This window comes from Ceratotherium simum, chromosome 8 (genome assembly GCF_057802395.1).
Source record: "Ceratotherium simum simum isolate JZ-2026a chromosome 8, ASM5780239v1, whole genome shotgun sequence".
NCBI lineage: Eukaryota > Metazoa > Chordata > Mammalia > Perissodactyla > Rhinocerotidae > Ceratotherium > Ceratotherium simum.
Genome location: NC_141907.1, coordinates 59,683,585 through 59,693,348, shown reverse-complemented (window position 1 = coordinate 59,693,348; position 9,764 = coordinate 59,683,585). Strand labels below are relative to the sequence as shown.

Genomic DNA, 9,764 nt, shown 5'->3' with positions numbered 1-9,764 from the left:
ATAGCCAAGCCTAGGACCAGGTAGGAAAAGTCCTTCCAAAGGATACAGGGAGGCACGAACGAATCAGAGCCATTACTGCAGCCAATCCAGCACTCACTTCAGTACCCTAAAAGAAGGCATTAACCAAGCAAAATATCTACTTTTAGGGAGGCTTTCTTTCCTGATCTGAAGTCATTAATTGCTAATATGGATTAGCCTGCTGGCCTAGGAAAAACTGCCAATGACAATGGTTAATGGTAAAATCACTAAATATAAACTAAATCACTTTCATTCTATAGTGAGCAGCTATTCATGGCATTACAAGGTAAGAATAATCAAGAAAATTTTAGGAGAAAAATGATGATCATATTACACTGCTAGATATGAACTAGTACTATAAAGCTATAATCATATACCACTGGTGCCAGTATAGCTAGATAGGTCCAAGGAACAGAATATAAATTCTACAATCATATTCAAAAATATATATGCCTTTAGTACTTAATCACAGTGTCATTTCAAGTCACAGAAATTATGATCTATATTTATTTACTCAATACATATTTATTAAGCTGCCATTATTTGTTCATGAACCAATATTTCTTAAGCCTCTGACACAGGCCTGGCATTGTTCTAGGCACTGAGGACAGGGCAGTGAAGCTAGAAGTCAAGGTTCCTGTTTTCTTAGAGCTTATGTTGTAATGAGAGGAGATGTAAAATAAACAAGTCCCCAAACAATAAATATACATTTAATAATAAACAAAACAGTAAAATGCATTCAGATAGTGATAATTGCCATGAACGCAATAAAATAAGGGACTGTGATGGACATAGATTGGAGGCCTTATTTGGATAGAATGGTCACGGAAGGCCTCTCTGAAGAGGTAACATTTGAGAAAAAAACAGAATAATGAGGGGCCAGCCTGGTGGCATAGCGGTTAAGTGCGCGCTCCGCTTCAGTGACCCGGTGGCCTGGGGTTTGCGGGTTCAGATCCCAGGCACGCACCGACGCACCGCTTGTCAAGCCATGCTGTGGCGGCGTTCCCGTATAAGGTAGAGAAAGATGGGCACAGATGTTAGCTCAGGCCAATCTTCCTCAGCAAAAAGAGGAGGATTGGCATTGGATGTTAGCTCAGGGCTAATCTTCCTCACACACACAAAAAAAAACAAAACAAAAAAGAGAGTAATGAAAAGAAACCAGCTGTGACCAGAGCAGAGCTTTCTTGGTAGAGACAATACCAAGTGCAAAGGCAGCGAGGCAGGAGCCAGCATGGTCTGTTCCAGAAACAAAAATCAAACCAGGGCAGCAAGTACAGAGCCAGTACTTGGGGAGCAGAGAATCAACAAAGTCAAAAGGATAGGGAAGAGCCCAGTCACACATGCCTTGGAGGCCATGGGAAGAAGTTCCGATTTAGATTTCATCCTAGATGTAGGAGGCAACCAGCAGACAGGTTTTCAGCAAAGGAAATCAAAGGTGGTATTGTGATCTGATTTTTGTTTATGGAAGATTAGGCTGGCTACAGGTGGAGAACAGACTCCAGCGGGACAAGAGTGGAGACAGAGAGACCAATCAGGAGGCTATTTGTAGTATGTGAGCAAGAAAGGATGCTGGCCTAATCTAGGGGGTAGTGTTGATGCAGAGACTTGGCAGGACTTGCCGATTTACAGGGTGTGGAGGGAAGGGAAAAAAAGGAACCAAGAGTGACTATTAAACATTTGGGGCCGGCCCTGTGGCTTGGTGGTTAAGTGCGCGCGCTGAGATGCTGGTGGCCTGGGTTCGGATCCCGGGTGCGCATCGAGGCACCACTTCTCCGTTCATCCTGAGGCCGAGTCCCGCATACAGCAACTAGAAGGATGTGCAGCTACGACATACAACTATCCACTGGGGCTTTGGGGGGAAAAAATAAAATAAATAAAAATCTTTAAAAAAAAAAAAAAAAACATTTGGCCTGAGCAACCGTGAGTCCGCCAGTCAGTGTGCTAAACTTTGGGGATAAAATAGAAAATAAGACATAGTCCTTGCCTTGTGAAGTTTATAATCTATAATTAATTAATAAATGCTACTTGGTTAATAGACTAATAATTTAGAAAAATTAAGTTAGATTTAAATATCACAGTTTTTAACATCATAAAGTCCAGATGGGTTGAAATGTTAAATTTAATATATAAATAATATCTAAATAAATAAGCTAGAAGAAAACATATATATTTATATACTTTAAGGATGGGAAAGCTTTTTAACACTGGAGTATAAGCGGTAAAGAAAAATATTAATAGATTGTTTAAATTTTTAAACTTTTGTATGTCAAAAATTGACCATAAACAAAATTAAAAGGCAATACCTGGGAAATATAGTCATAGCATATATAATGAAGAATTGATGTGCTTAATATATAAAGATATCTTATAAATCAGTACAGAAAAGATGAGCAAAGAGTATGATAAACAAACAACCAAAAATATAGCACAAGTCTAAAGAAAGAGTTCAGTCTTACGGGTGGTCAATAATACACATATTTAAAACAGGATATGACTTTTTTTTACCTTCCAAATTGGTAAATGTTTAGAAGAATAATAATAATCAAGGAATTACCCTAGGAATATAAAATTGACACTTTTTAAAAAAGAAATTCTTTAAAAATGTACATTCTCTTCCTACTGGCAACTTCTTTTCTTGAAATACATCTAAAAGGCATAATCATGGTTGTGTGCAGTTCTATATAAGCATTTACTGCAGCATTGTTTATAGTAATATAAATTTCTCACAATAGGGAAGTGATTAAATAAATAATGGTATATCCATATGGTGTAATACAGTACAGCTAGTTAAACCCACTGCAGAAAAAAAGAAAAAAACCTGACTGACATATGGTAAATTGTTCATGATATGTTCCATGTGATAAAAGCAGGTTATAAAATAATAAGCCAAATGTAACAGCATTTAGGTAAATACCCAAAGAGAAACTATGTCTTATAAAGACATTCACCAAATTGTTTATAGTAACTATATTTGAGAGTTGGAATTATAGATGATTTTTTTCTTCTACACGTCTGTGTTTTTCAAATTTTCCACATTGCACATGTATAATTGTATATTTTTTATATTACAAAATAAAAATTAGGTATTTACAAAAACAAAACAAAAGGAGTCACTGAGCCTCTAACTAAAGGAAACCAATTGGAAACCAGAAATCCGAATAAAGGCTTCAAGGATGCTTGCAGATAAGAAATGCAAAACAAGGTTGCCCTGAAACTGACAATAAACAAATGATCCCCATAGAGTGCAGATGGTGGGGGTGGAGCATGGATCTGACAGAGATCTTCTGAACCTCGGAGCTGTAGACACTGCAGGTCGCGTCAGTCCCCATTCAAAGGTCAGTCCATACCAGCAGGGGATTGTGGGGCCAACATGGCAATCAAACACCCACAAGTAATACCAAGTTGCACTGTCCTCGGCTTTGATTGTGACCCAATTGTGGAAGCTTTGATTGTGACTCAAAATGCCCATTTGCCTGGTTCTGTTCAGTTTATTGAAATAGCCCCCCAGTATGATAAATCTGATCATTCCTGGTCTCTACACACCACAAGTTAAATAGATAAACTATCTGACCTTTTGAACATAGAGAATCCTTAAAGTACAACATCTAGCAAACAGGTAACCCGCAAATCTAGAGTGAAGGTCAGTCTGTGATTTTGACATTTGAACTCAAAGGACACCAGGAATCAACTCTGCCTACCCAACTCACAGGAATTATATTGAATTCCGTTTGAAGGCTCTAAGGTTTACACTTGTAAAATAACCTATTTTTTTTTTTTTAATTCTCAACAGTTGCTTTACATAGCAAACAGTTAAAATACCAATGATACCAAAAAATGTGTGTGTGTGTATGTGTGTGTAAATAAAAGCACTTTGTATTTCCACAGCACCTATCAACTGAGGGTCTCTAAGTCTTGGGTGCCCTTTTTGAAATTGGAGGTATTGTGGAAAAGCGAAGTTCCCAAATGCAATTCAGCTGGTAACAACTAAATTATTATTCATTTCCTCTTTTATACTTTATGACATAGGGGGTTCTGGTGGCCCTGAGGTGTGAGAACCACTGCTCTGGGTGAAAACGTGCTGGTAGGGAAAGGAGGTGACAAAAGAACAGGGAAAACAAATTTCAGAAATTTCTCATTGAAAGAGAAAATTTTTAAAAGAAAGACAGGTGAATAATGACACTCAGTCCTAGTCAGTGTCATATCTCATGGACTATTTCTCTATAGTCTGGATAGATTACAGAGCAGAGATTAGAATCCGTCCCATTCAGTGGGTAAAGCGTTAACCGGAAAGTCAACTCACATCTCCTCAAAAAGTGTGACTGGGAGCAAAGGAGTGTTCCTATCAGCTGCTCCTAAGAAAGAAAGTAAACACTCCCGACATGCAGTGAGGCACAGGGAGTGGCTCAGGTTTCTAACACTCCCCTGCGGTGGCGAAAAGGAGTAATTATTAACAGCATCTTGGGCTCAATGAGCGTCCGTGGGGCACTGCCAGGCAGGGAGCCGGAGCCTGCTCTGCAAGAGCTTGTCCTCCCCTCCTCCGCACTTGGCTCCAACCTCCAGCACAGGTGAGCAGCGCTGACTCTCCGACAGTCAGATTGTGACTGAGCAGGGCAACAAACTCTCTCCGGAGCAAGTTCAGCCCAACAAGCAAGGTAAAAAGGCTCCTTCTGCTCACAGTGTGAATAACAGGTGAAAATGAGGGCAGGGAAAAGAACCCCTCTAATCTACTCCCTGAGGGCAAGTTATTAGAAAGCAGGATCCAAAGGCAGTCAGGTTGAATGGGTGCATGTATCAGAGCAGCCCGAAACCCGGGCATTACTTTTCCTCTTGATTTTTCAGAATACCTTTCCTGACCAAGGTAAGCATATGGGAAGGGAAATAGGAAGGAGGGAGTGGGGAGAGGGAAGGGCATAGTGTGGCCACTGAACCCTCCTCCCTTTCCTCAAGGGAAACAGCTCAGTGAGAGCTTTACCTGGAATTGTGCCGACCCTCCCAAAGATACCAGACTCCTGTGTGACATCCCCCTTTCTCTGGGTATTCTTATGGTTATAATGATATTACTGAATCAGCGGACATGAAAGGTCTTTTTGATTGAGGGTTCAGCTAAACTTTTGTTTCCACAAAGCGACAGAGACATCCTCCCCCCAAAAAACTGAAAAAAATTTCTAGTATAATTTGACTGCACCTAACAATGAAAAAATAATCATAACTAATTAAATGGGAAGGAGTCTATGAGTTAAGCATACAAATTCTGAAGCAAGAGAGCCACAGGTTCAAATCCTGGCTTTGCCACTTACTAGTTTATCCCTTAGCAAGTTACTGAACCTATCCAAGCCTCAGTTTGTCGTCTATAAAACAAGCATCGTAACAGGATCTGCCAATGGAGCTCTGATAGGAATTGAACACTTAGCAAGTGTTCTATAAATGATTGGCATTAAGAAATGAGCACCTCTGCCAAAGAAGCCAGACCAGGGAGGGTGAGCTGAGCTGGAGAGACCACACAGGGTGGAGGTACTGGAGTTGAACTGGTTTCCAGAGAGTGGGTCCAGGACACGTGAGCAGATAGCAGGTGGGGCAAAGCATTACCTCTCTGAGGAGCAATAAAATTATCTGGCTTCTTGCCACTTTTCAAATAGAGTACATGGTGGCAAATTCAAACTTATTTACTACTCGATCACTTTTATTTTGGAAAAGTTACATTTATATTAATATGTTATTTCTAGAAGGAAAACAGAATTTTACAGTAGGAGCGTTACACACAATCCCGTATTGTGGAACCCATGACATTTGAGTTTTATAAGAGAGATTGCCTTTGAATAACTTTGATAAAATTAGACCATATAGTCCACGTCTTTATATTGTGGCACACATTGAATTGTCTGTGTTGAAGTGAGGTAGACTTTCATTAGCGTTTATGAACAAAAACATAAAAGAATGATACCTGTGTTTTGTTGGTCTTTACCTCTTAAGCTTAAATTATAGAGAAGTGACCTTATTTTATGAAATTTTATTTAAAGGGCACTTTTGTTAATGTTGCTGTTGGTTTTATTAATGTTGATAGCTTTGAGGAAGAGACATACTTAGTAACTGTGATTAGCAAAGTATTTTCAGTGATGTCATTTTATCTTTTAGTTTTATTAATAAAAACATTTAAATGGTCTGTAGTTGATCCTAGCTTAATATCATCGTGATTTTAATAGGTTCTTTTTTCAAATTGCAGAGTTGAAATTCTCCCATGTACTTATAATTGGATATTGACTGGAGAATTGTGGATAGAATTCTAAAGCCAACCAAGCTGACCTTTACTATGTTATTGTCCTCTGGGGTCTGATAGTGTTTGGTGTAGTTTAGCTAAAAACTGATAAAGAAATCAAATGCATTTAGAATGAATTAGAGTACCGGTATTCACTAAACATTTTTCAAACAGGAAATATGACCTTATGCCAAATAGATATTATTAGACCTTCTAAACCAAGTTATTTGATTTTATATTTCTTAATAGGCATATGTCTAAATAACAAAAAGTAGTTGCAATTGAGATAAATCTACTTAACCAGAGTTGAGATTAATTTGAGATTAATTTATTTAACCACATAACTGGGGTAAGTCTTCCTAAAGTCTATTTTAGTATACATATGTTTTTCTACTATTTCTAATGCATATAACATTTTTTGATAAACTGTTAAATGTTTTAGTCAATCAAAAGAGACAGAGAGAGATAACCAGCAATGATTAAGAAAAAAATTATATTTTCCAATTATATTAAAAATACTGTATCATGTATGTAACGTCTTTTTTTTTTTGCTGGGGTAGATTCACCCAGAGCTAACATCCATGCTGATCTTCCTCTATTTTTTAGTATGTGGGCCACCAGCACAGCATGGCCACTAACAAAGTGGTGTCGGTCCATGCCTGGAAACCAAACCTGGGCTGCCGAAGTGGAGCACGCTGAACTTAATCACTAGGCCGTGGGGCTGGCCCATAACATGTCTTTTTAATATGTAATTCAAACTTTCATATCTGGTACTTTTTTTAACTTCCTAAAATAAGAAGCGTCATCTACTTTAACTGAAATAGAAATCTAATGCTAACAGTAATTTACTTGTCCAGATTCACTGGTTACAATGCAGATAGGGAATTTAGCTTTGTTCGAGATACGTGGGCTTTACGTATACATGGGCTATTACTTATATAAAAGTTTAGATTTTTAAAAATATTCAAGTATGGGTCAATTGAAAATACAACCTCTGAGAAAGAATGTCTTCTGAATATTCTTTCTTTTCACTTAAGTCTAGGGTTAGAGAGGTTTTGGTTCTGTTGAAAAAATTAATCTGTGCCTTTCAAAGCTATCAAGTATAGTGATTTCATCACTTCATAACATCATCTCAAGTACCAAACTAATACTGCTGCTTTCAACTACTGTAGTTGAACATCAAGGTGCCTCCTTTTTAAGTGATGAGGGTGTTATCATAGTAGTTGAGATGCTTGAGGGAAAACTTCTCCATCATCCTCCCAGAGCCTAGTAAATGGAGCTCAAGAGGAGAGAGTGCTGATTCTTTTGCAGCAACATATGAACAGGAAAAATGAGTCATGCGTGAGCCCTGTGAAGTCAACCTTTGAATTTCCTCTTGGAAACTCAGATGAAGCAGAAAATCCTTGAGCTGTACCACAGCAGCAATTCCAGAAGATGCTGTTGGCCTACTGAGCAGCTCCCTCCCAGACTGAGTGGTGGCAACATGCCGTGAGTCCTGAAGTGGCTTAGAGCTAACTCGCTTCTCTTACTGCTTCCCCTTTCCTCACCTCCTTGAGGGCACTCTGGGGACAATAAAGTACATGGCAGTAGCACTGTGTAAATATGCAATAGAATATTAAAGGTTTGGCATTTCAAAGGAGATTCCACTGAGACTGACGACAAAGGCTTGCTCACGTAGAAGTCTGGTTGTTTGATCCACATCCTGTTTAGTCCTGTCTTAAATTCAAGCACTGTGAGACATTGTTATTTGCATCTCAGAACAAACATTTCCTAACTGCAACCAATATCACTTAATAAAGTGATAGTTTGTAAACTCTGACCCTCAACTTCTATCATCTTTGCAAATGAGGCACATGCTTTAGAAAAAATATGGAGCCAAATATTTCCCAGAAACCATGCTTTTCTTAACTCTTCCTGTTTTCTAAGGATTGGATAATGGATAGAATTATAGATGTTTTTTTCTCATTTCCTTGAAGTGGTATAATTGTTTTTGATCTGCTCTTCTCAACTTCAAGGTTCCAGGTCACAGCTTAGAGAAAACAGCTTTATTTTGGAGCTGAATACATATTTGTAACTTTCCATTGCTTCTTCAGAACAAAACAATAATTAAAAAAAAAAAAACTTCATGTGTACAGCCCTTAATATAAACTTACTTCATAATTGAAATACACACTTACTATTCCAATGAGTTACTTTCTATTCTTGTTTTTAGTAACTTTTATGGTGTGTGTTATGTAAGATAGTTCCTTGTATATTATTTAGAAAGTATTTATGAAATCAAAAAGAAAATAATTATCACTCATAATTTCATAGCTCTCAATTTTACTGTTAATATTTTAATATACTTTCCCATATATTGAATATATTAATTACTTTAATATGTCTTACCTATATACTTGCATATGTACACTCACTCTAGGAGATACAAAAATGAAGTAAGCAATAATCTTGTTCTAAAGGAACTAATAGTCAAATTAAGTACAATAAAATATAGTTAGAGAAAACAGTAAGTAATTAGAAAGCTGCAGATATTTTGTTATGAAAGTTCAGAGACGTGTAAATTCCCTGGGGAATCTAGGGAAGTTTGCAACTGTATTTTTTTTTTTTGGTCATTGTAAAATTATGACCATTTTGACCCTTCATGCACACAGTGGCCTCAGGAATAAAGGGATTCAGATACACATATGAACTATGCTTCCTGTGCCTAGCACTGTAGCAGGGCACAGAAGGAACTCATGAAATATTTGTTGACTATACAAAGGAGTGAAACCAAGTTTTCCACTTTTAAACAAGTCACAATTTAATTAATCCGTGCTTGGGCACAGGAAGGTACTTCAAAGACTGACCCATTTGAGTTAATTGGGGCCTGGATTCACCTCCCATCCTCTGACCTCGTTCTGATAACTCGCCAGTCCAGGGAAGCCCACATCTAGGCAGGATATAGAGCAGGGGAAGGCAAACCACTGGTGCTCTCTGATGCTCTCAGGTCTCAGTGTTGCTCACACATTGGTGCTGTCTGATTTTGCCTTTTCAGGGTCCTGATCTCATCTGCCTGCTCAGACTAACTCTACCCTCCTAGTCTCCTCCCTTCCCTGTTGAGCTACCCAGGCCTATTTGAGCTTAGACTTTCCTAATACTTCCAGGACTGTTTATTTCTCCAGGATTTAATTGCTAATCTATATAATTCCTTATTTCTTGAACTCCATTCTGTCTGGATAAAGTGAAAAATAAATAACCAAACTTTTTAAATAAGTAATCTTATTTCATACATAATCTAAGTCAATAAGCTCTGGTCCCAGGACTGGAGAGCCTTGTGTAATTCACCCTCCCAGTGAAGTACATAGATTGGTAACAACTACCTTCCTCCTCAAGTCATAGTTTATTATGTTCTACCAAAATAATTGTGAATGTTCAAAGTAAGACCTCTAGGCTTCTAGACATGTAATTTTTCCTTTTTTCATAAATCTTCTCCTTCTCTGCTAATCATGACCTC

At 38.0% G+C, this 9,764-nt stretch overlaps 1 protein-coding gene across 2 annotated transcripts in view; it reads left to right on the top strand.

Moving 5' to 3' along the window:
• Nucleotides 1-4,404: 4,404 nt before the first annotated feature.
• The window catches only part of RASSF6 (Ras association domain family member 6), a 56,428-nt gene continuing 51,068 nt past the window's right edge, over nucleotides 4,405-9,764 (top strand). Inside the window, exon 1 of one of the 2 annotated variants that reach the window (XM_087434429.1) lies at nucleotides 4,405-4,583. In XM_087434429.1, coding sequence (XP_087290555.1) covers nucleotides 4,486-4,583 — 98 coding nt within the window. In that variant the 5' untranslated portion in view covers nucleotides 4,405-4,485. Of the gene's footprint in view, nucleotides 4,671-9,764 lie in introns of both variants that reach the window. The other variant, XM_014788009.2, reaches the window with a different exon arrangement.